We start from the raw sequence: 25527 nt of genomic DNA, 5'->3' as shown, positions 1-25527 counted from the left end.
TGTTAACTGTAACCTTTAACAAATAATCATTAGTTTCATTTCCTCCCAGCAGCTAACCAAACAGAAGTGAAATTGTGTGTGTGTGTGTGTGTGTGTGGGTTGGGGTATAATCAGGTACACTATAGTATGTTTTTCTAATAACAATACTAGAAATGAAGCTACTGGTGTGAAATCAAGTTAGGTTTATTTGTATAGTCCAATATCAATGTCTCAGTGTCTATGTACAATGTCTTAACTAAACTTAAAGTTAACAATGTATTAACATTGCAGCCCATATACCCAACCCAAGCTCTCTGAAGACGTTAACATTAACTCACTAAAAATAAGAAAAAAGAATTAAAACTGCCAACCTTCAGGGTCAGTAATATAAAGAATTCATGAAAATGTCAAATTATAAAAAAAGCAAAATAAGATTCAAAACATCCTACTCAGCAACTACATTATCAGATAAAACAACAGAACACACACTTGAAAAAAAGAAGTAAAATGTAAAAATAAAATATGTAAAAAGTAAAATATGTAAGAGCTTCTATATTATAAAATTAAAAAATATACAGCCACGTGTTAAAAAAAAATCAAGTGTCATGTGACAAACAATCAGAGGACAGTTTTCTCAAAATGAGCTAATGGGAAGATGAGAGATTTTTTTCTCCACCAAGTTGCTCTGTATCAAGAGTTAACATGTAGTCATACAAAACTTTCACTTATGTTGTTGTCATAAAATTTGAGGTTATCTGACGATAATGCCATTCTCATTTTATTCCAGAAAAGCGGTTGAGCCCTTGGGTTTCTCGGCCAGGACAACACAGACTTTTTGCACAACCTCTTCCTCAGCTGAAGGTACTTCAGTTTGGGAAACATCTCATCCAACAGAACCAGCACAGCTGCATCCACCTTGTTTGGATAAAAATCAGGGATAATTTTGTATTGTGAAAACATGGCAACAATTCAGAGTGTGTGAGACTGACATCCAGAAAATGCACATGAAAGTGAAAAATCAATTTTACTGACCTTCTCATCCAAAAGCCGCTGCTGAACCATGAAGAAAGCCTGGCGGATCACACCATTCACTGTCTCACCACCATTAGAACCACTGGACAGCACAAACACTGTCTTCACACTGTTGTAGACAGCACTGTGCAGATTCTCAATACATGAAAGTCCAGGAATCCAGTCCCTCTCTTCCAAACAGAGACAAAATCTCCTGTGATCTGAGTTCTCCAGATTCACAATTAACTCATTGTAGACCCAGTCCCTCACAGCCGTGTTCCTCGTGTCAAACACTACAAAGGCATCATAGTGATACTCTGAATCAGTACCAGCCAGCTGGGAATAGCCTTTATGTCCTGCCCAAAGCACCTGTAAGCAATACCACATATCCCAGCCATAGAGATGCTTCAGTAGGGGCAGAACAGTGAATGTCAAAGCCAAGAAGGAACAGACAAGGAAGGCTAAGCTACCATATATATCCTGGCAGGAACGCTGGTCAATAGACAGTATACTATGGCCTTGTTGGGACTCTGGGTAATCACAGTGTACATGTGTGGTAAGATAAGGAATATGTACTGGAGTAGAACTCAAGAAGTCTGCAAACCAGGATGTATCACAATCACATTTAAAGGGGTTGGCATGCAGGGTGAGTTCTTGGAGGGCACCATTTTTAAAAGGGGCAGGGAGATACTGATGCTTCAATTCTTTGATCTGATTGTGGCTGAGATACAGATATTGCAAGGATTTTGCCTTTCTGAAGAAATCCGCTGGAACAAAACTAAGGCGATTGTGACTGAGGTCCAAGAGAGAAAAATTAGCTCCAAATTCTATAAATTTATAAGGCAAATAAGAGAGATAATTTTGACTTAGGTCTAGGTGACGTAAATTGCTGAGTGCTGAGATGTTCTTCCATGGGAAATAGTTCAGCAAATTGTTGCTGATGCTGAGAGCCTGAATGCTACGTGGGAGGTTACACAATACTTCTGGTGAGACTGACTTTAGACCGTTGTTAGAGATGTCCAGGTAGATGAGGTTTGTCAGGTTTTGGAAAAAATGAGTGTACTTGTTGTTATCAGATTCCCACATAATATCTAGGTGATTTCCATTGAAGTAGAGGTACTTCATTGAGCTGCTGATCAGCCTTTGATCTATTCTCATCCCAATGTCATTGTTTGCAAGACTTAGGACTTCTAAGTTGGTCAGATTTTGGAGGAACTCCAAACGATGGCCCATGCCCCTCATTTTGAAGTGAAACTCATTGTTACTAACATCCAATACCTTTAGAGTAGTTTTAAGCTCACTGAAAGCAGCATTATAATAAAGATCAAGCCTATTGTATGACAAATTAAGCAAAACTAAATTTTTCAATCCGTCAAACTGCCCACTCTTCAATGCTTGGCTCATGTAATTGAAGGAAAGGTCTAAACAAACAGCATTTTCCATGCCTACAAACACATTTTTGTTAAGAGACAGAATGTCATTTTGAGACAGGTCAAATGTTAATTTATGCCGGCAGAAATGATTTCTGAAGTCCAATAGTGATGGAAACTGTGATGCATTGTGCTCCACCAATTCCATCACATTCAACTTGTTCGATTCCCTGATCTCATTTACAGATGTGACTTCTCGATCTCTTACAATTCGGGGTTGGTCAGGGAAATGTTGTGTATACAAGTTCTCGTTGTGACAGCTTGTCTGTGCCATATTCTCAGGTATTGAATTACAGCAGGATGGAAGGAAGTTAAGCATGTTTTGGGAAAGGTCAATATAGATCAGAGATGGTAGCTGTTTCAGATCTGTCAAGTTACAAGTATTAATGAAGTTCATTCTCAGTTCTAGTTTCATTAGATTTTTAAGTTTGTATAAAACACTAAGGCTCTGAATTGAAAGCTTGTGGAAAAAGTTACCACTAAGAAGGAGGTATTGTAGACCAGATATATTGCCAATATGTGGGGAGAGGATCAGGTCCTTAAATGTCCTCAGGGGTTCATAGTTATAGATAAGGCTAATCCAAGTAAGGCCCCTCAGCTCTGAGAAGAAGGTGCCATTACGTATAGCATATGCCAGGAGGTTGTCAGAGAGGTCTAGTCTCTTTAAATTCTTCAAAGGTTTGAAAAGACCCTCTGGAAATGTTTTCAAAGAATTGCCCCTCAAGCTTAGGTACATGATGGAGCTGTTCTTAGCATAGAACGAGTTTGGATATAGCTTTAGAGGGAGATTTTGTGGGCAAGGAAAACAGGGCCTCGCTGCATGGTCACAACGCTGGCAGTTCCACTCCAAATTCAAACTCTTAAGCATAGTCAGGCTGGAAAATGCCCTGTCTAAGACCTCTGTGATTGTATTCTCTTTTAAATCCAGACTCTCCAGTGAGGGTGGCAGTCCTCTGGGGACAGATGTCAAATTATTAAACCCTAACGTAAGGTTTTTGAGTTTATCGAGCCCAGAGAAAACCCTCTCGCTGATGTAAAAGGATTGGTTGCAAGGGTTTGCATAAAAGCAGTTCATAGAGAGGAAAAGCTCTTCGAGATTTGGAGTTCTTGAAAGGTGGGTGATGTGGAAGATGTGATTATTCTGCAGATCGAGAAACCTCAGGGTTTCAGGTAACCAGGGTATAGAGGTGAGGCTATTTCCTGACAGATGAAGAAATGTAAGCTTAAGTAGGTTCTTGAAGGCATAATGGTGGATGTACATTTTGCATGAGCGGTCTTCTAAGGCTCGCCTTGGCTGACAATTCCCCATTATTTTCAGAGTGTGAAGATTTGGGACACCTGCGAAAGCATGCTTCCCCACTTGCTGTATCTTTGTCCGACTTAAATTGAGTGACACTACAGTGGTAGACTGGATGAAGGGGACATGCCTGAGTGGTCTGTCAGAGCAATCCACTGTGGTAGCATTCACATCAGTGTCACATGGTAAGAAGATGATATTTATGGTCCTCACTAATGGAAGAAGCTGACCAAGGATGAGAATATTTTTTAACAGAGCCTGAGGAAAAACAAGAAACCAAATTTATCTCAGTATTTTGCCGATGGCTCTGAAAATGGAATCTGTACAAGTGGTTTCAATTTTCAGTTGAATGATGAAGTTTTAGAAAAACAATGTTGCCAAAGCATCAAAATACAAAATAACTAACACCACAAAGTACGCTATACAATTATATATTTACAATATATGTGTGTGTGTGTGTGTGCATCAAGGTCATTCACTGTCCCTCAGGTTGCAGCATGTTATATATTGGGCAGCAAGATATGCCCTGTCTCATTTTCCTACGATTATTGTTAATTTTGAGATGTCATTTAGCTCATTTGAAATTACATAACTGAAATGTTTGAAGTATTTGTACTCTCATTTTATTGAATGATTTACGTTTTAGGAGAGGAAGAACCTGTTAATCATTAATCATGTTCCATTCCTTGATTTCATTTTACCTAATAACCGATATAATATCATGTTACACAGTTCATCCAATAATTATCACACTATGCAGTCTAAGTTAAAGTGGCTTCAAACAACTGCAAATGAAATCACGTTGGCTTTTTCAAGCTACTCCAATCAGCCATTTCTGTCTCTATGATGTACAATAGTGAGTAAATGCCTAGTTTATTTCTGATGGTACAATACAATATCATCTCACTTACCATTGCAGGCAGAGCATGTACAAAATTCAAATCAGGAGGCAGATGAAGCAATCTTTAATCCAGGTGCTGCCCGGATAGATAAAAAAGGGTATCTTAAAGTCTGTGCAGTGACAAGAAGCAGCCTGCATTTATGCAGAAGTGAAAGCATGTGGTAGTATATACCACAACCTGATGCAAATTATCTGACGCAAGTGAAATTCATGAGGGACATTTGATGCAGACATCACCTCAAGTGATTTAAAAGAGCAAATGACTTTACAAACTGTATTGTCCTTCATGACAATCACTTCAGAATATATGAAGATTCAAATGTCATGAATGCTTTTGTTCTCTGACAGTAGTTTTTTTTTTTTTTTCCCCATTGGTGGACAGCGTTGGATGACTTCCTTAGTTTACTACATTTACAAAATAAAAGTGTAAGGAGATAATTTACCACTTCAAAAAATCCTTTTTAACGTGAACATACGGCTATGATTCATCCCACACTGGTATTATTTTCACAATCACTTTATTAAGTGCACTAAATCATGAAATCCATGAAATCAAGAAAGAGAAAGTGATTTTTTAAAACCAAACAGTAATAGTTAGCTGAGAAAAAAAAAAAGATTAATAAATTGGTTTGCTTTGTTAATATAACCTCAAACACAACGAACACACTGAAAAGCCCTTCTGTGTTTATGTATAGACTGCAAAAAAATGAAGTATCAATAAAAATGCAGACACAAAACTGCTTGTATTCAAGTATTGTGTTAAAATTATTATTTCCCCATTCACTTATTGGAAGTAATTGTGGCAATCACTATAGCCACACACAGATTACAAGTGAAGAACAGTTACACAGTGTGTTCTGGTTGGACAGCACGTTCAATGCTTTGGCTTTGGATTGGACCTCACACTGTCTTTGAAACAGAAGCATATAAAATCCTTTGCACACAGCAGTGTTGTCCTTTCTTTTCCTGGCACCAACAGAAGCCTTAGTACACTACCATGTATTTGTCTGATATTTACCATCACTGACTCAAGTGTTGAATTATCCACAGAGCAATGTTCATAAAGCCATCAGACTCAGCATCCACTTTGGCGAGAGAGTGGTTGTTCCCTGGGTACCACAGCAACCTAAACAACACACGTCAGAGCATTAGCGAATGAACAATAAAATCCCTGTCATGCAGTGTGTATCTGACATAACCAATGAAACATGGTACTCAGACAAGCTGCTTACCGGACTGGGACCTGCTTTGCTTTCAGTGCTCTGTAATATTCAATTCCTTGCTTGTTAGGTACACGCTTGTCATCTTCCCCTAAGGTAAGCAGTACTGGTGTCTGAACCTAAATGAGAAATAACCTTAGGTATATTGGGTGACAATACCAATAAAATAACATGTATGCAGTCAAGACACAAACACAGAAATTCTCATACCTGTGTTACGTGTTTAATGGGGGACTTGTTCAACATCTGTTCCCAAACAGCAGGGTCAGGTAGACAGTCTGTGCTGTAGTTATAGCCAGCCTCAACCATGCACCTGCAAAAACCAGAGTTAAACATCAACGGGAAGAAATAAAAAAAAATCTGTGAACAGCTTTGAGGTCTTTTGTTCCTGCAGTGTTTGTGTGCATTATTGAACACTTCCTTCCCTGACAGTGAGGCAGACTCATGCCCTTTATCCCACTCACTTGCTTACAGCTGCCAGAAGGGAATGTCAGGGGTGTCAGTGATAAAACAGCACAGATGTGTAGTTGTGCACGACTGAGAGTCACAAAATTAGTAAACAAAAGTATGGGAATGTGCATATCAAAACATACCAGTCTGGGATGTCAGTGCTGCCAATCATGGAGGCCAAATTGATGACAGGGTTGCGAGCCACACAGGCCTTGTAGAAGCCTGGATACTGGCCAATCAGATGACAGGCCAGGAAACCACCATGGGAGCCCCCAGAAACTGCCACCCTCTGCAGGTCGAACTCGTCATCTTTCAGAACACTTTCAACAGCAAACTGGGAAGAAAAGATGGGCAAACACTAAGAGAACCTTTGAAGGACACATGGAGAATAGCAAATCATTAGTTGGGGATTATGTATACTGCTGAGACATGATTTAAACAGAAACTATAGCAACATAAAATAATTATGGAAATCAACTGACTCAACAGTATTAACAAAGATATCACCATGAATCAACAATTAGTCATTTTTACTAGTAGCAGCAAAAGATACTTATCAATTTCACAACTCGGAAATGTTTATAACCACTGTTTTAAAGAGCATCTGTGGCTCTTTTTTTTAAAAATTTTTTATCTTACTTGAACATCTTTGACATCCTGGTTGCCAACATTGCCAGGTAATGAGAGGATACTGTCCTGGCCATATCCAAGAGAGCCACGATAGTTCACTGAAAAAAAACAATAGAAAACAAAAAACATATTGTCATCTATGTATCAAGGCAGGGTATTGTGACATATTCCTGTATATGTAAACACACATTATTATTATTATAATTTTTTTTTCTTTTTTTAAAAAAAAGGTACAATACAATATCCAAGAACTTCCGCAGCTGCTACACAGGCAGTGTATTCCCGGCCTAAGTTACCAACTGGCCATCAGCTGGAACAGTTTTCCAATGAAAGTAATATCGCTCTGGTATACATAACATGGTGAATGGTACATTTACCAAATGGTAAATGTGTTGGCAACACAAAATTATAATTGGTTTTGCCTGTGAGCATTAAGCAGCATGTTCCTGGGGTATATGAGAGGTCTTTAAATGTTCAGAAGATAGGAATATGCAAAGTCTCTTAAATGCTTTTTCTAGTATGAAACCCTATCAAAGCAACCAATTTATACATCAATTTATCTTCCATCTGCAGGAGACAGATTGGGAGCCTTGCTCATCGTCTAATATATATTCTATCAATGGACCTCTGAGCAGGTGTGACACATGAACTTACCCAGTAATATAGCAAAGCCCATCCTGCACAGCACAGAGGATGACAGAAGCCACTCAGCTACAATCACTGAGTGGGGACCCCCTTATAAAAAAAAAAAAGTGGTTATGTATAATACAGATTGACAGTTTGCATTAAAAGTAATCTGTGTCTTTGTTACCTTAGTGCTGTGGGACAAAAATATCAGACACTAATCTGCATGTAGAATTAAAATACATGAAACATATGACAGGACTGTGAGCTGTGTTACAAAAGACCATCCTTGGTTTTGAGAATATGATTAAACATTTTGCCACTAAGGGCACTATCGTCATAGCAACCACTGTTGGCAATGCCAATCTTATGTGTAGCAGTAGCTCTTGTCTGAACAGAAACAAATCCCAACACTGAGTCTATCCTAAAAATAAATTCAACGTGGATTAATAGCACGTTTCTTATTTCAGGATGTAAGCATAATGTGGTCAAAACGATTTACAATATTAATGTTATCTTTTTGGGATACTATATGAAGTTAATAAAGTATACTAATGTACAGTATTAACAATTATGTAATATTATCTAACTGTTCATTTTGTTTGCTCTAGAAACAAGTAATAGCTACAGAACCATAATGAGTGTAACCAACCATGAGGAGTGACAATCAGAGGCAGCTTCACTCCTTCCTTCACCTCCTTTGGTTTGATCAACAAAGCTTCAAAATCAAGGCCAGCTAGAAAATAGAAAAATGAGTTAGTCTGATTAAGATTACATATACTGTTCTACTTGTGTCCCATAAACAAACTTGTTGATGAATCTGCAAAACCCAGTGATTATTAAATTTAGCCTGTTTATTCTTTAAAAGGGTGATTGGCTAATAACTTTACTTAACGCCTCAAATATTAATTATATACAGTACTTCCTTACCTGCTTATTAAGCAAACCTGTCCAAGCTTATCTTTGTGATCTCACAATTATAATTTTTTTGGATTCTGTCAGAAAGGTCTTGACTCAACTCTGATTATTTTTAGGCTATAGATAGTGGGGGCAGCAAGACTGCAACGCATGAAGATGTATTTCTCACATATTCTGTGCTTGTCATATATATGAAACAAAAGGGAAAGTGGATAAAACTAACTGCATCCCTTCAAAACATCTGAGGGAAAACAGGAAAAAAGCTAGGACTGCTAGGACTCCTGTCTACATACTAGGAAAATAAAGAATTAGCATTCTTACGGTATTGACTGTTGTCTTGCTCTGGGGGAGGGGTGAAAGTCAAGATCTGCCAATGAATATCTGGTAACACCTGAGAGTTTTCCAAAGTAACCCACACCACTTCTTCCTGAGAATCCCGGGCCGGAAGGAAACCGACCCTCTGGACATAGAAATTACATTGCAATGAGTGACATAGTAGATTCTCCATCTCATGAAGTTTTATTTTTTGTGTAGTTAACCCCATCCCAAAAATTCCATTGATGTAACAGCATACTTAATATATACTATACGTCAAAATATGAATACTCAAATAAAGCCCATTCTTAATGAAAACACTGATCCTACCAGAGTTGAGGGGCAGTTAGGTGAGGAGAAGCAGACCACCATCAGATCTCTTTCTATGTTCAGCAGACACCAGTTACCAACTTCAGACTCTGCAGACAAACAGAGAACATCATTAGACACAGGTGGAAATTCAAGCAGTCCCAGAACACTGCTATCTATGGTAGGCAAATCAGGTATTAAAGACTGTCAACACCAAACATCAGTAAACAACACTGTCTAGACCTGAGCGTGAATAACGCCTAGTGACTCACTTGAAGTCAGAGAGGTGACGCTCCCTGTGCTTATATCCACCATCAACAGATCCTACAAGAGAAACCATGACAACTTTTTTCAGGTAAAAAGTGATTTCAACATTCTCAGTCAAAACACCTTCAGTGCAAAATGTATATATATCAGGAAAATAGCAAGCAATTATGGTCACAATATCAAGCCATTTCCCAGGAGTTGACTGTACCTTGCGGCTGCGCTGAGGACAAGCTACAATAATACGCTGACTATCAGCTGACCAGCACTGAGGGGACAACTGAGAGCTGTAGATACCAGTGAAGCCATCTGTAAAGCCACACATATACACATAGACATAATAAGGTTATAATATACCATACAGTGAAAAAAATGGGCCATGTGTCTACCAAGTATTCCTTACCCTCTCTAGGTCGCTGCACCATGTCCACCACCACTGAGGTTTTCTTAGTATACCAGTCATACTAGAATTAAAGCATGCAAGCACATAGAAAAGCATATGTATTCATATGTATAGGTATTCAAATGTATTTCTGCTTCAACAAATGTACATAATTTACTGTGTATAAGAGAATAGAAAAGTACAAGATGATGCATTGTGTGAAGAAACATCCATTCTAACTAATTATTTTCATTGAAGACAGTAGACTACACTTAGTAAAGAAGATAAAGAGGCTTTATTCTGTCTTACCATACAGAGCCTGCTGCACTGCATGTGTGGCCCATAGACAGAACATTCCAAGTACACAATTCGACACTGGTCTGGACTCAGCCTGGGGGAGCACACTGCACTGGTGCCTGATGACAGCTGCTCTGAGGGACACAACAAACAAATACACATGAATATGTGCAATCTTGTTTAGCTGTACAAACTGGAAAAAGATGATTCTGTTTGAGTTTCAGGCATGTGCATCATGCCTCTGTGCAGGACAGACATTGATCATCATACCTTAATTTACCTGGATCGTGTTTATGAAATATGTATTACAGACCTAAATGATAGAAGGAACAAGCATTCACTTACCACATTTCCCACCAGTAAGATCCACATAGAACAAAGATGACCTGGCAGAGAAGGGGAAACGTGAATGAATTGCAGTATTAGCCTTTGAGTCTTACTGAGGAAAGTTCTGACAATCAAGCATTAACTCCAACTTTTCTCTGGTCAGTATAAACAGTAATCACCTCCTGTTAGGGCAGTACTTGAGACCAAGTCTGAAAGGCTCATGCCACCAGCCCACAAACACCACACCTGTGTCACCTGGAGCCCAAAATGCCTGTAGAGACAGAGACAGAATGACAGTAAGAGTGGGCAAGAGCAAAAGAGTATTAGAACATGACAAATTGGCAAATATTAAAACCAAACTACTCATCATTGCACAAACTGTTTTACTAACCTGTCCAGGTGAGATATTTTCAGGCACTCCTTCCAGCACAGAGACATTGTCACCCTCGATGTCCAAAACACAAAGAACTGGGGAGCTCTTACTAACCAGTGCCTCTCCCCAGTCCTCAGAGAAGACAAACTGCTCCCCCTGTAGGAATTAAAAAAGCAAAAGCACTACAAGTTAAGCAAGAGAGGAATTAAATCTAAGAATGTTGAATTAAAGCTTTGAATAGTGAAGATGTTTTGTATTTCATAGTAGTAATTTCAGTCACTTTTACAGCCTCCTTTTTCTCCACTCTAATGTTCTCCTCCTCATCCCCAATAGAAGACAACTCTGGTGACACAGTCTACAAACCAAAAAGGAGACACAGAATAACAAATTATTACCTCTTCATTACAATAATCTTATCTACAGTACCAAGGCTATGACCTATATTAAATAGTGAATCAACACAAAATCACATACAGGGCAGAAAACGTGGTGACTTATGGTCACATCCCAATGAGTGTTGTCAAGTTATTTTGCATTTGAAAGGTGATGGAAATACCTGGGATATATACAAAATGAAACCACTTTGCAGTGTTGTTGAGACTAAGCAATACGTTTCCATTCAATGGCATTCAACAACCTTTGACATACATTTGATCTGGTTTGGTGAGTGTGTATCAGCTGAAGTCATCAGTCCACCACCAAGGTAATTTTGCATCATACTCGTATTCAAGGCTATCTTTTCAATTTAATTTTATATTCACAAAACCACAGAATAGCTAGCAACTTGCACCAACACTGCAACTAGACTATCAATGAAACAATAAAAAGAAAAAAAATGCTATGTTGTGGGCAGTATTGAACTCAACAGCATTGACATAAGGGAAAATCAACACGCTTTAAAGTCTCAACCTATAGAGAGCAGTGCAGCTGTGCCCTATGTGATTCAGTGTTGATTTAATCTCAAAGCTGACAGACCTGGAAGAAAGATTCTGCCTTGGGTTTCTTTCTCTCTGCCACATACAAGAGGTGTGTCTCAGAGTGGGACCAAACCAAGCAGCCAAACTGCTCTAAGGATGCAAAATACTGTGATTAAAATCTGCACGGCATAGGTAAAAGTCACATTTTTGAAGAAATTTGTTAACAAAAAAATTATGATTTTATGTGCGGATGACTCACCATCTTCATAGACTTTGCCATGCTTCTTTAAGGCTGTTAGATCGATGCTCTTCATCTTGATGTTTTTACTCCAGATCTGTAGGGTCACAAAGATGTCATGAGAACAGAGAGGTGAAAGATCTCAAGTTCAAAATGATAAGTCACATGAGGTTGTTAAACACACGCTACACGTGGAAAATGTAGCAGAGCAGAGCTACTACAGGGGACAATATAAAAAGTAGAAAAGTAAAAAAGTGGAATAAAGACATTTAGCAGGTTGGGTGAGGGAATCAATGCTGAATATGTTCCAGAATGACAGCCACACACCTCCAGAAACTGTTTGTCCTCTCCTTTGACTGTGCACTCTCTGACTACAGCCTTCATTTCACCCGAAGGAGAATCCTTGCTTAGCACCCTGACAGGAGAAACACATATATGACACACTGTTCAGTATTGTACTGCTCAGGATTACGTCAAAGAGAATGCCTCCAACTCCACTCCAGATGACATGACAAAATTTTTACATACTCCCCCTTGATCTCAGTGCAGTTTCCTGAAGCTCCAGAGTAGACCACCGACTTATCATCATGGAATACAATGTACTGGCGGCAAAATTTGACATTCTCATTCCTCTCCAAATCCCGCTGGCTCCATTCTGCAAAGTCAAGTAAATAAAATGCTATAATTTTCAATGAACATACACAGACCTGAATATCTTAGTATGGCACAAACACACACCTGTGTAGATGTTACTGTATTTTCCTCCATACTGAGAGGTGATGACAGGTCCCACATCTGCTCTGCTCAAAGAAGGAAAGAGGCTGAGTTCTCTGTAGAGCCTGGCAATTTCCTCGGGGTTGGTCATCACCTGACAACACGCAGCAGAGTAACTCAAACCACGTCTCTGTGATACAAACTGTCTCACAAAGAACAATGCCTTATTCATGTCCGAGCTACGAAGCTAGCCAGTAATACATAAGTTTGGATAGTTAACACAGTTTTCCACCAAAATCAGAAGTCAGTTGATAAACATTAGCCCAATTCGTTACGCAATTGTTGGGTGGCAAACAGAGTAAACAAGTGACCAAGCTAGTTTGTTGCTAGCAGTGTTTGGCGGATTTAATTGCACCAGGAACTTCCTGTGGCAGCTGACAGCAGACAACAGACCCAGAGTCCGTCTGCTAGCTTGACTTGAAAGCTTGCTAACGTTCAATTATTAAAAAAAAAAAAAAAAAAAAGTGACAGCGTTATTGGCGAAAGCCATACATGTGTGCCTTTAACGCTAAGGTGTATTTTTGTAGCGTTTGTTATCTGCTCAAGTAGTCAGTTAAGTTAATCTTACCTGTGACTCCATGATAGGAACGGTGTGTGTCGCTGGTCTGCGAGTGCCAGCCCGTTGAAAGCACAATGGAACTGGTTGCTCCAGTACAAAGCTAGCCAAAAAGTAAATGTAAGACATTTCACAACTTCCTCTTGCAACTTCAAAAATAAAATACAATCCCTCTTAAACACTTCCTGAATGTATCAAAACACTGGAATTAAAGAATAAATTAGCGATGAACAAGATTAAATACATCGCTTACAGCAGCTACCAGACAACCTGGAACGTTTTCTATCATAAAAAATAGTTTATTAATAGTAGAAATATATATCAATGCTTTTATTTTGTAGGTAAATCACCTCTGCTACACCCAAAAGGAAGAAGTAGACAAATAAATTAACTGATCTTTTAACGCCCTCTTGCGTTGTAAATAATAAACTGTAGACTAATTTGTATTGTGCGAGTGCATAGTTATTGGACTCAGAGAGTCCCTTCCCTAGAAGCACAGTGATATATGTTTTTTGACAAGATATATTTTTCCAAATAACTTTGTGTTAGTCGGTTTCTTGTGTTAATAAAAACCTCCGCACTGGTTCTGTCAGTCAGCTGGGGTAGGTGGGGTCACAAAGAGCCAAGATGGCTGACTTTGAGGAGCCGCTGTCAGATGAGGAGAAGGTTTGGAGACAATTTTATTCTTTACTCAGTGGTAATTTCTCATATTTGTGGAGAGCTATCCGTGTTGTATGTTCACATGAATGAACGGTTAAGTTTCGGAAAGAGAACGCCAGTTTTTTGTCACGCATCGAAATGCTAAACTTGTGTTTTTAAGCTACGATTAGCTAACTAGCCAATGCTAGTTAAAGCTTATAGTTGGCTAGCGGCTAGATAAAACGCCGTTAGAGGGCTTTAACCACTGGACACTTTGACTGAAAACTTTTTAGTAGTTGTAACCAAATTAATGGACACATATGTAACGATGCACCTCCAAAAGTGGTGTTCCAATGTCTATACTAGTCTGCAGTAATTACAGAGTGGGCTACGTATTCCTCTCATATAACGTTAGCTAACATTAGCGGCTAACGTTACTTTGCTTTGGATTTCTGGGTCAAACAGATTCAGTTGCAGCTCAAATACTTGTTAGCCTCACATGGCTTGTGATCGGGATATGTGTGCCTGCAATTTAGATGGAGTCTGATAGTGACACCCTCCGTTATACCAGTGGCAGCTGGAGGCAAGGCTCAAAGTATTATGAATGACAGACTTTGCGTAGTGATTTTGCTAGGAAAAGTGAATACAGGAACATGTAATTTCCCCTGTAGACACGTAGCAACGAGGCTGGTTCAAAGCTAGAAACTAGAGTGGTAATGTCAAGAGACATTTAAGATTTAAGGTCTATTGATAGTCAACGGGAAAATTCAGGGCAAGATGATGGCATGATATTATAGAGACATGATACATCGTCTAGACAAGCTGTTTCCAATTCAGTGTCCATTCTGTAGTGAAGTGCACTGCTTACATTGTGTTGATGTTTATTCCTAGGTAGACACCTCCCTCTTTCCCTCTCCCTCCCTTAAATGACAAAAGCTGTAATGAAACTATATCAGTTATACTCTCTGTGCACTATTATTTAGTAAAACATGCTTTCTGCTATTAATGTAATTATTGACGGATTTTTCTTTGAAACCAAGGCATTATTATTGCAAAATTAAAAGTGCATCTTCATCATCAGCTATGGCAATATGACAGTGTCTAAACTGGATGCCAAATTCCTAACAAAGTACATTTTTTCAACTTTTTTGACTTGTTCAAGTATGTTAATGGATTGTCTTGTTTTATAAACAGTGAAAAACATATTAATTGTAGGTATTGGTATGTTATGTCACTCTTTCTGTTCATTGTATGGCAAGTCATATTTCCGACAATATCATGATTGCATAATTAATTGGTCACATTTAATTTGCTTCCATAGGTCCGCATAGCGGCCAACTTTGTGACTCATGCCCCCCCAGGAGAGTTCAATGAAGTCTTCAATGGTAAGGAGCAGTTGTGGCAAGATGCCTATTATATATGATATGCATTGAGTATGATGTAAGTTACTTAACCTCTGATACTATTGTTTTGTCTCTTAAGAGCGCTACACAAACATTTTTGTTTTGTTTTGCTAGATGTGCGGCTCCTTCTCAATAATGACAACCTCCTTAGGGAGGGGGCTTCACAGTAAGTAACATTCAATTATAAGTACCGTCTGAAATTCAAATATTCATAATTTAACAAAATGCATGCACAGTCAGTGTTCTCAAAATGGTCAGTGGAAAACATTTGTTGAAAGCTTTTGATGTCATGTTATGAATGTCTACCGTACTTTTATTCCCCTTCTGTTTGTCTAGCTCCTTTGCCCAGTACAACATGGATCAGTTTACTCCTGCCAAACTAGAGGGCTATGATGAACCGGTATGTTTCATCCATAAGTGTTTCATATTTATTTCAGAAGAGCAAGTGTCTGAGCCAGACTTTTTCAGTCTTTCCTCTCCCTTCTTTTTAGGTGCTGATCACAGAGCATGGTGACTTGGGTCAGGGACGTTTCCTGGACCCCCGCAACCGTTTGTCATTCCGCTTCGATCACCTAAGAAAAGAGGTGAGCGACGTGCAGCCGTATGACGGAGATACAGCCCTGAGAAGCTGGAGAGATGCCTGTGATACTGCCCTTAGTGCCTATGTCAAGGAGCACTACCCTACTGGAGTCTGCACGGTAGGGCACACAAAATTTGTGACAAAATAGCATTCTAATCAATATAGATTACATTTTACCCATAACAATAATGTGTGTGTTGCAGGTATATGGAAAGATTGTTGATGGTCAGCAAACTATCATAGCCTGCATTGAGGGACATCAGTTCCAACCCAAAAACTTCTGGTATAGTGATCCTCCTGCAAACAGCTCTTTTTTTTATACATATCTGGATATATGTGTGTCTTAGAGGATATATTACTAATATTTATTATATAGCTCTATCACAAAGGACTTGTGTATATTTTTAAACAAAGTGAAAGTGAAATAATTGGTCTTTCAGTTTTATAAACATTCTTGATGCTGCTGTCTTATTGTAATATAGGACTTCTCTTCATTTCTGTAACACAGGAATGGTCGCTGTAGGTCAGAGTGGAAGCTTACCATTGGTCAGTCCACTGCTCAGGTGGTGGGAGTGTTGAAAATCCAGGTACATTCAGTTCAATGTGCTCATCTGAATAAATTACAGCAAGGAAGAATATTCTTGAAAAAAAACACCAACTTACTAGTGAAGTTATTCTCTGTCTCCAGGTGCACTATTATGAAGATGGGAATGTGCAGCTGGTTAGCCATAAGGAGGTAGAAGAATCAATACCAGTAACTGTAAGTAAAGATTTAATACACAGGCACAAACACGCTCTCGCAGTGTTTCGCATGGTTTGAACTTTACTTTTGTATGGACTCAAATAAGGATCAAAAAAATTTTGTGATTTTAAAGTGATGTTCATAATTATTTCCGAAGTTTGTATTTGAAAATCAACCTTTGTAAACCTGTAAAGTAAATCTGCATGAGAAATGCAAGTTTGTGCATGTGTACAAAAGATTTGTATTTGTAAACAAAAAATGTGCATGTGTAGAAAAGACTTTGTTGCTTTGTATTTGCTAAAATGACTTGTATTTTGATTTGAGCATCACAAACAGTGGGAACTTTGAGTGCTGAACTTTACACGCAGTTTTCTGCTCTGTATCTGTACACAGATGTTCACAAAAGTAATTCTTCCTTCAGAGTCTTTCTCTAACCTCACCAATTATATCATTTGTTCTCAGAATTCACTTTTTATTTTACAAATACAAATAATTTCTACACAATACGCTTATTTCACAAATATTGATTTACAACTGCAAACTTGATACATAGTATTAGACCGGCCGTGCTATTTCTGTTAGTAGGATAAAGGGTGATGATTGTATATGTCTTTTTAAAACAGAATGAAAGCCAGACAGCCAAGGAATTTGTTGACATTATAGAGAATGCTGAAAATGACTACCAGGTAAGATACCTTTCATTGACTACACATTTTATGTACTTATGTTTATAAAAACATGTTTTACTTTTATGGAAACATAAATAAAGAAACATTTTTTAAGTAAATGCACAAATAGTATACTTGATACTTGTTTTCCTCTGCTTTTTGCCCTCAGACTGCAATCAGTGAGAACTACCAGACCATGTCTGATACCACTTTTAAGGCCCTGCGTCGTCAGCTGCCTGTTACACGCACTAAGATCGACTGGAATAAGATCCTAAGTTACAAAATTGGCAAGGAGATGCAGAATGCCTAGTGGGTGGTCAGGGACGCACGCTCCACTTGTCCCACAACCCACCTATACATGCGCAAGGACTAACCAAAGCAAAACTATGTCAGTATGGGGCAAGGAAATAATTTTAAAAAAACACAAACAAAAAAAGTATAACTGAAGATTTGCAGACTGTTAGGCACAGGTATCTGTCTGCTGTAAGGAAGTTGCAGTTATGGAGATAATTGATGGTTTGGAGGAACTGGTTACTTCTGGATGTGTGTTGTTAAAAGAGTTGTGTTGGGTCAGTGTGCAGGGCTGTGCTCAGGACTGCTACATTAAAGGAGCAAATCTTCCTTCGGCTGTCTGAGGTATCGCCGACCTCCCTAGATTCAGGTGTCAGAAATTGCAATATTTTTTTCTTTGTCAAACTGATGCAGAACTGTGATCACGTCACAGTGGAGATCTCAGCACACCGGGACAAAAAAAAGGAACTGCACAAGGCAGCTGATGAGAGAAATTAAGCACATCATCACATATCAGGGTATGATATTGGACAGGAAAATATTCATTTTGTTAAAGTTTTTGTTTCTTTTGTGGAAATCGAAATCAGGCGCGTCAGTAAAATTGGCAGGAAAATGAATAGCAGTCATCTGACATTTTAACTGTTGATAGGTTTATAGTATTGCTGAACTGACATGGAACCTAGTTATACATTGCTAAAGAAATTGACAGTATTTTAACCTGTTAACAGTTAGGAGTAGCACGATCCTCAGCATAGCTCTGTCCCTGCACTGTAGACCTGTATGTTTGTCGGTGTCTGTCAGAGCTGAGGGAATGTTTACTTGTTTTCTGTTGCGCTCCACTGATGTATGTGTCTCCACCAATGCAAGCTATGATGACTGAAATAAGATAAAGCAACTTCTACGCTGCTGCATCTATAATGCATTCTCTGGTCTCTTACTTTGGCAACACCACCTCCATTGCTGTACAGCTTTTCCTTTGTGAAAGGGAAACATATTCATAATAACCAAGATTTATTTGCCAAAATCTCTTTCCTATGGTAAAGAACTCCATCCTCCCATCCATGTATGCAAATTTCTATTTTAATATGCTGGTTTTTTGTTGGAGTCTTAGAATACTAACTGTTTGTGTATTGGCCAAAGCCAAGTGAATGCAAAACAGTTGCCATGTAAGGCAAGATCATATTCTGTTTAAGTTACATGACTTCTGTAAGGCCACATCATACTGTATGTGTTACATGTCTTCTAAGTAGGCTGACTCTGGATCAGTTACTTGTTAGCTAGACTTAAGTTCTGTGTTCAACCCTCACACTATACTACAACTGTGTGCCGATCAGTTATAAACTTCAAGACTGTACTGCCCCATTCTGTTGTACAAATAAATGGATTGAACATCTCGGCTGTCACTTTCATGCTGTCACATACACCTTCCATAGCCGATCAGTCAAGATCCAGAAGACTGCCAGCCAGAACTGTTTTAGTGGGAAAAAACTGAGACGCTGTAAGCGTTAAGGCAAGTGTAATTTATTTAAAACAGCTCTAGGTGTTGCAGGTGTTGATGATATGCATATTTACTAAAGCCCCTCACAGACAAGCAGTGCATAAATCGACAGACTTATTGATAGGCTAAAATAATTACTGTCAATTCTTGGTTTTAAAAGATAGAAAACAAAATGTGAAAACACTGTAAACCTAAAAGGAACATCTGATGTGTATTACTGTTAGGACAACACACAATACTATGCAAAGTATTTGACATGTACTATAGAAACAGTTGTTACAGTAGCAAGATTCAAACCTTTAGTCCCCTTTATCTTCATCGATGGAATACTCCAAAGAGTTATCGCATAATCATGACACATAGTCCTTCTTGGATTGAGTGAAGCAGAAATGAATCTTCCCTGAATAAAACATCTGAAATCGTAGACGTACAGTATCTTACAGTAATGTAGTGCAAAGTGTGCTCTCCCTTTTCAAGATAAGATTCAGTGTATTCATGACAAGTATAATAGAAAAAAAACAGCACATGCATGTGATGTTCATTGAAATTATTTACAGTATAATATTCTTTTCATCTCTGCAAGAATTGCATAAGAATCCGTTGGGAAAACATTTCAAAACTACTCACTATTCTATTGTGAAAAGGTGATAGCTACACATTTGCTACACTCTACATCCATGGATTAATCCTTCTACTTGCTATAAAGTCTGGCATCTGACTAAAGTCTTATTCTAACAGGACTGGCAGTTTGAGCATTAAGGGAAGAGGAAAGGAGTGTTGTGCTATGAAAACCAATTGTCACTTTTTTCTTCAGAACCAAAAGGTCTCTTTATACATGGTCTCTCAACAACCTTAATATATGGTTAAAGTGGAAAATGATTGAGATAATTATTTTAATTCCAAAATTTCACTCAGAAATATTCTGCATGAAGAAATAAAGACAGGAAAGTTCTTAAAAGAATAATTAAATCCAATCAAAGACTCCATAATATACTATATTATATTCTTTCCCAATTGTTTCTCAAATTGTGGCATAGAGGTAGGGGTGCAACACACTCCTAAACGCATCTGTTTGAACCAGTCCAGCTTTGAAATGTCTATACTACTGATTATGAGTGTGCTCAAGGGCTAGCAAAGATGAATATTACAGTAACTTTTGATTAAGGCCTGACTCATTTAGCAGTTATTTTGAGTATGATCTGGCCGTTAGCTGCTAGACGATAAAACAAGGTCCGGTTCCTTGGCTTCCTCTTGCCCGTTGTTGCTGTGCCCACAGTTCCCGGTCAGCTCAGGGAAGAGGCTGGTCCGAGCAGAGTGACTCGGGGAGCCTGGAGTTGGACTCATGCCTGGCTTCTTGGGAGGGATCGGAGGAGGAGGATGGGTCCTCTCTGAGCGAGGAGTGAGGGGCGAGCGGATGCCTGGAGACAGGGGCCCCGAAGAAGGCGACCTGCCCCCAGGAGGAGAAGCTGCTAGATTGCGGTAGTCTGTACCAAATGGAGAGCTGCTGATCGGTGCTAGCTTGACTCCAGCCTGCTGGCTGGTGAAGCGGGACAGCACCTGAGTGACCGTGTTGCGGGCCAGCTGCTTAGCTGTGCTGTGCTCTGATGGGGGAGGGATGGAGGAGGTGGTGGGGGAGAGGTCTCTAGGGGAAAGAGGCCCACCATGCTGCTGCTGCTCCAGCTCAGCCTGGCTCTGGAACTTGTGCCTGGCAGCTTGGAATCGCTGGTTGACTCCGGCCTGGTACGAGGACTGATGGAAACCTGGGCTGCCCAGACGCTTGGCAAGAACGGGGGAGGAAATGGGGGAAGAGGAGAGAGATGAGGAGGCTGTGCTGGAGGGAGAGTGAGGATGAGGATGAGGGTGAAGAGGGGAATGCAAAGGTGCTCCTCCCCCATTCTCTACCACCCCTCCATTTTCTGCTCCCCTCCCTTCCTGCATTGGTTCGGTCTCTTTATGTGTGTGATGGCCATTGACCTTTGACAGTGAGGTGGATTTAGGGGTGACAGTTACCTTTCCATCCGGTTCAGTCTGAACAGAGGTGGACACCACCATCATCTTGGAAAGTGCGTCTTTCACCTCCGTCACAGTCTCCTTTACCTCCTGTTTACATCCTTCAGGTTCAGCCAACCTCTTCCTCAGCTCCTTAACCTGTCTTTCAAGCTCCCTACTCCTCTCCTCCTCTTTGCTGATCCTGGCTCTCATCTGCTCCCGTTCTGCGTCAAACTCAGCCAGCTGCCTCTCAGACCTGGCCTCTAGCTGGGCCGACCTGCTCTTCTCATTTTCAAGAACCCCCTGGATCTTTTCCAGGGCACTGGTCTCCTCTTGGAGCAAGGTGCGAAGTTTGCAGACCTTCTGAGCCTCCTCCTGTGCCTGGGTGCTGGCTTTCTGGAGCTCTAGGGTCAGACTGGAGGAGAGCTGCTGCTGTTGGGACAGTGACTCCTCCACCTTGCTCACCAACTGTGCTTGTTCCTTCTCTAACCTCCGCACAGCTGCACGCTCCACGTCCAACTACAAAGAGAGGGAGAGAAATAAGGCAAGGCAGCTCTTCCGAATTTGACCACAAGGAGGCAAAAGAGCACTGCTCTGTTGCATTAAACCCAACACAGAAAGAGAAACAACTGAAAATACAATTGGTTTTTTTTTGTATAAAACATTTTAATATGTATTTTGCACTAAACTCAATATATCTGTATACAATAACAACTGACTATAAATGTTCAAATGGACTTTATTTTTTATACTACTATAAAGATAATTCTCTTATCTTTTACATTTTTCCATTATTTGCCAATAACATACGATACTTCATCCAGTGATGTTAATTCATTCAAATAGCTTATCTGAAATAGATCAAGTGTTATAAAACATGTATTATTTGTTTTATTAGACACAAAGCTTATAAAAATGGAGCCCACTTGGACAGCACAAAGCGGTCAGTTTCAAAATGGCTGACATCCCTGGTAGGTAATCAATCCCCGTTTCTCTCGGCCCTGTCTATGTGCAGTTCTGTCTGATGAAATACACTTACATTAAGTCCACTTGAGTCATACAGGATGAGGAAAGGGGATGAGGTACAGTATGTGTCACTTCAGAGTGAGAAGAGACAGATAGAGGAGCAGTTGTTCATGTTTCTCCTTATCTAAGAATGATTTGCTTGCGAGGCATGTTTATGGAAAGTTCAGCTTGCAGTGAGGTCATAGGAGGGTGACCAGACCGCTTAGAAGCTTTGATGAGTAACAGAGGGAAATGGGAGGTGATGAAATACAATCAAGTGTGTATGATTAGTGTACAAGAAAACAACACGGACAGGAAGGCATGAGGAATACTGGGAGACATGCAGGAACCCTTTCTTACATAAGGCCCTTGTGCAGTTTGTATGGTGCTGATTGTGCGCACACAGTGTGTGTGTGTGTGTGTGTGTGTGCGAGCGCAAGCTGACCTTGCGTTAGACATGGACATCCATTATCTCAGGTTTCCTGAGGCCATAAAAGCCCCATGGCTGCTGGACAACTAAACAATGGCCTCTTCCTCCTCTGTTTCCTATGGAACAGCCCTGTGCCTGTGCGTATGGGTGCCTGTGTGTGTCTTTACTTCAACAGGCCAAGCACTCTCCACCCTACTGAGTTACACAACAGTGGAGCTGCACTGATGCTTCCCTGCTCAGTCGCTGGGTTTTAAATCACAGCTACACACTGTGCAGACAGGCAGAGGAGAGGGAAAGAGGAGGAGGAGCTGAGGGAGGGAAAAGGAAGCAGAAAAATCTCTCCCAGCAGATGTTCCTGTCTCTCAGCAAGTGAGCACCACTTTCGCTGAGACTCGACTCTCCAAAACCAAACAGAAACTCATACAAATACATACACACACAGCAGAACAGTTCATGTAAACTTTGCGTCTTTTACATGTCAGTCACACCTGTTGCAGCAGTTTGTCTCTTTCTGTCTGCAGCATGACGGCGAAATCATCGCTGTGTGCCGAGTCCTGGGCACGCCGTCGTTTCTCCTCCTCCAGATCAGCTATCATCTGTCAAGCATACAGCCAAATAAAACAATTATATGACATCCCATGCAGACAGGTTTCTTGTTGCAGGATTCAGCGCATGAATTTGACTCCCTTCTCAAACTGGCAAATTACATTTCTTTGATTTATTTTTCTTATGAGAAATTTCCTGCTCCACACTGTATTGCTGCTGTGAAACCTGTCCCCTGACTAATCAGCATGCATAGAAGAACCTCCTCTTCTTTACAAGGTTTTGTCTTTTTCATCAGCTCTCTAAAGTTGACTCCTAGACAGTCTATAAGTTGAGTGTTTATCACTCCCATAAATCTGCTGTAATGAAGCTCCATATCACCCCTCTAAGGCCTGGGTGTGGCTGCTGTCTGTCTGCCTCACTCGCCCAAGCCAAGTCTAAAGTGGCTGAAACATGGAGACAAATAGATACATGCTGCACAACACAACAAGCCTATTGTACAAGTGTGAGCCCCTGTGTGACACTGGGTATTTGCAAACCCCCCCCCCACACACACACACAAAACTGACATGAGAGCTGGAGAAGTCACAGAGAATTAGTTCATGGCTGTATACGAGTGCGCATTGCCTCTTACCCTCCTGTGTCTGCTCTCAGCAGCAGCCAACTGTCCCATCATCCTGTCTTGCATCCTCTTGCAGTGAGCCATGACCAGTTTAAGCACAGCCAGAGGATTTGGGCCCACCACTCGACCCTGCTGGTGGGTGTGATGCGGGGTGAGTGTGTTTTGGCGCTCCACAGCTTCGCTGTCCCGCTGCAGCGCCAGGAATGGATCGCTAAGGTCATACTGGCCGTAGCGTTCCTGGATGAAAGCATCTCTGTGTTGAGCCTAACAGACACACACACAAACATGCAACACACACATAATTGTGTTAGGCGGATACAGTAACATACATTAGCTCATGTGCTGACTCTCAGATTGAAAAGGAATCTCTCTTTCCAAGAACGGCTGCTAAATAATCAGTTTTACCAAATGATGAATGAACAAACACACACACACATACACACACACACACACACACACACACACACACACACACACACACACACACACACAGAAAGACATGTAAACATACATACACATGTGTGGCTCAGAGGTAATGAGACGAGCAAGTATCAGATGAAATCCAAGAGCTGAGTATGGCCTCAATGCCTCGGTACTTGTGGCTTACAGGAAGGGAACATTAATAAATGTCCATGTACCTGTTCAGCCCTGACTGAGCAAAAAAAATGACCAGTATGTTCACGTGTGTCAGTAAATGGTTTTGATCGATGAGTTCTCCTTTCTACACTGCAGCACAGGAAAGAATGTGTGAAGAAGATAATATGAGGCCCGACGGCCAGTTCCAAGAAAAACACAAAGTAACTCATCACAAACATACTGTGTAAGCAAAGACACACACACACACACACACACACACACACACACACACACACACACACACACACACGCACGCACTTCAGCACATGATGCATGAGAGATGACTGACTTGTAGGTAATAACTTAAGGCATTCATATCGCCATTGAACATAGATTCAGGAGTATGTATGTGTGTGTGTGTGTGTGTGTGTGTGTGTGTGTGTGTATGCAGGAAATCTGTGTGGGGTGATGTTATTGTCAGTGTGAGCACAAGCAGATGGTGTTTCCCCTCAAACCAAACACAAAGAAGAGGTGAGGCACGGCTGTCCAACCCCCCACCAGGGACAGATGTTAACTCCTCCCCAGGGATGCAGGGGTGAAGGACCAGGCCATGAAATCAGACACACACATACACATATACACACACACGCACACACACACACACACACACACACACTGAGCTGTCTCTCATGAAGTGGTTTGATTATACCTAAATTAAAACAAAATAATTGAATAAAACGTGATAGTGTCCTTGTTTAAGGGTAAAAGTTAGATCCTGGGTTATAAAATAAATTAAGGTAAACTAATTTTAGCTTGTTTGAGAGAAACTTGCTGGAATGACAAGATATGAGCTGAAACGTGATGGGGCCTTGCTGACCTCCCTCATGGTCACCCTGATATGTCATCAGGAGGTCTCATTAACTACGTACAGTTGGAGGGCTTGAGTTCTGGAGGCATGCAGGGTCAGCTGGCGGTGCTAGTGATGCAAGCACATGCCAAAGGGCTCACTCCACGTGCCTCCGGGACACCCGTCTCCGTCTCCCCATGCAGTCCTCATCAAAACATCTCTGGGTCACCCTGCTCCCCGTCATCCCCTCTGCCCAAACATGCATGGCACCACATTCCTCTGTCGGTCCATCATCATTTCTCAGAAAATGCCTCTCCCTCCACTTCCGCCTCTCTGTCAGACCCTTTTTTCTCACACTCTCTCAGACCACTGCAGCACACACACACACACACACACACACACACACACACACACACACACACACACACACACACACACACACACACACACACACACACACACACACACACACACACACACAC

At 40.5% G+C, this 25527-nt stretch overlaps 4 protein-coding genes across 6 annotated transcripts in view; 1 reads left to right on the top strand and 3 right to left on the bottom strand.

Moving 5' to 3' along the window:
• Positions 1–162: 162 nt before the first annotated feature.
• Positions 163–4982, bottom strand: tlr9 (toll-like receptor 9). 2 transcript variants are annotated; one of them, XM_087178982.1, is made up of 3 exons: positions 4629–4982; positions 1012–3975; positions 163–894 (listed from the first exon to the last, which is right to left on the bottom strand). In XM_087178982.1, the coding sequence occupies exons 1-3, from the start codon at positions 4629–4631 to the stop codon at positions 688–690; spliced, it is 3174 nt and encodes a 1057-aa protein (XP_087035108.1). In that variant the 5' UTR covers positions 4632–4982; the 3' UTR covers positions 163–687. The 2 variants fall into 2 exon arrangements, with proteins under 2 accessions (XP_087035108.1, XP_023280946.1); XM_023425178.2 differs by lacking the exon at positions 4629–4982.
• Positions 4983–5119: 137 nt separating this feature from the next.
• On the bottom strand, positions 5120–13309 carry LOC111668981 (acylamino-acid-releasing enzyme). 2 transcript variants are annotated; one of them, XM_023425179.2, is made up of 23 exons: positions 13225–13309; positions 12621–12750; positions 12411–12537; positions 12210–12297; positions 11904–11979; positions 11703–11794; positions 11008–11082; positions 10746–10883; positions 10534–10625; positions 10373–10413; positions 10040–10161; positions 9752–9812; positions 9560–9657; positions 9357–9408; positions 9106–9194; positions 8782–8920; positions 8195–8278; positions 7573–7653; positions 6928–7016; positions 6432–6622; positions 6049–6151; positions 5851–5957; positions 5120–5744 (listed from the first exon to the last, which is right to left on the bottom strand). In XM_023425179.2, exons 1-23 carry the CDS (start codon positions 13234–13236, stop codon positions 5639–5641), a joined length of 2193 nt encoding a protein of 730 aa, XP_023280947.1. In that variant the 5' UTR covers positions 13237–13309; the 3' UTR covers positions 5120–5638. The 2 variants fall into 2 exon arrangements, with proteins under 2 accessions (XP_023280947.1, XP_087035109.1); XM_087178983.1 differs by lacking the exon at positions 13225–13309 and having other exon boundaries at positions 12621–12968.
• Positions 13310–13720: 411 nt separating this feature from the next.
• Positions 13721–18928, top strand: capza1b (capping actin protein of muscle Z-line subunit alpha 1b). Its single transcript, XM_023425079.2, has 10 exons — positions 13721–13878; positions 15173–15236; positions 15369–15420; positions 15591–15654; positions 15746–15952; positions 16038–16117; positions 16343–16421; positions 16523–16594; positions 17200–17262; positions 17414–18928. The coding sequence occupies exons 1-10, from the start codon at positions 13840–13842 to the stop codon at positions 17552–17554; spliced, it is 861 nt and encodes a 286-aa protein (XP_023280847.1). The 5' UTR covers positions 13721–13839; the 3' UTR covers positions 17555–18928.
• Positions 18929–19034: 106 nt separating this feature from the next.
• cttnbp2nlb (CTTNBP2 N-terminal like b) overlaps positions 19035–25527 on the bottom strand; it is a 17857-nt gene continuing 11364 nt past the window's right edge. The window contains exons 3-5 of the mRNA XM_023425077.2: positions 23635–23886; positions 22946–23053; positions 19035–21541 (exon numbers count right to left, since the gene is read on the bottom strand). Coding sequence (XP_023280845.1) covers positions 20240–21541; positions 22946–23053; positions 23635–23886 — 1662 coding nt within the window. The 3' untranslated portion in view covers positions 19035–20239. The remainder of the gene's footprint in view (positions 21542–22945; positions 23054–23634; positions 23887–25527) is intronic.

The sequence above is a fragment of the Seriola lalandi genome, unplaced genomic scaffold (genome assembly GCF_002814215.2).
Source record: "Seriola lalandi dorsalis isolate HSWRI2012SDOR001 ecotype SW California unplaced genomic scaffold, Sedor1 jcf7180002054767, whole genome shotgun sequence".
Classification (NCBI taxonomy): Eukaryota; Metazoa; Chordata; class Actinopteri; order Carangiformes; family Carangidae; genus Seriola; species Seriola lalandi.
This window is presented reverse-complemented; position numbering and strand designations above follow the sequence as displayed.

Coding starts and splice junctions, on each gene's coding strand:
- tlr9 (XM_087178982.1), bottom strand. Junction 895..1,011: donor AGCGGCTTTTGGATGAGAAG/GTCAGTAAAATT, acceptor TATCCAAACAAG/GTGGATGCAGCTGTGCTGGT.
- LOC111668981 (XM_087178983.1), bottom strand. CDS start 12,828: ATGAATAAGGCATTGTTCTTTGTGAGACAGTTTGTATCACAGAGACGT. Junction 10,626..10,745: donor AAAATATCTCACCTGGACAG/GTTAGTAAAACA, acceptor CTGTCTCTACAG/GCATTTTGGGCTCCAGGTGA. Junction 8,279..8,781: donor GCAAGACAACAGTCAATACC/GTAAGAATGCTA, acceptor TCTATTTTCTAG/CTGGCCTTGATTTTGAAGCT.
- capza1b (XM_023425079.2), top strand. CDS start 13,840: ATGGCTGACTTTGAGGAGCCGCTGTCAGATGAGGAGAAG. Junction 15,655..15,745: donor TAGAGGGCTATGATGAACCG/GTATGTTTCATC, acceptor CCTTCTTTTTAG/GTGCTGATCACAGAGCATGG. Junction 16,118..16,342: donor TTCCAACCCAAAAACTTCTG/GTATAGTGATCC, acceptor TCTGTAACACAG/GAATGGTCGCTGTAGGTCAG.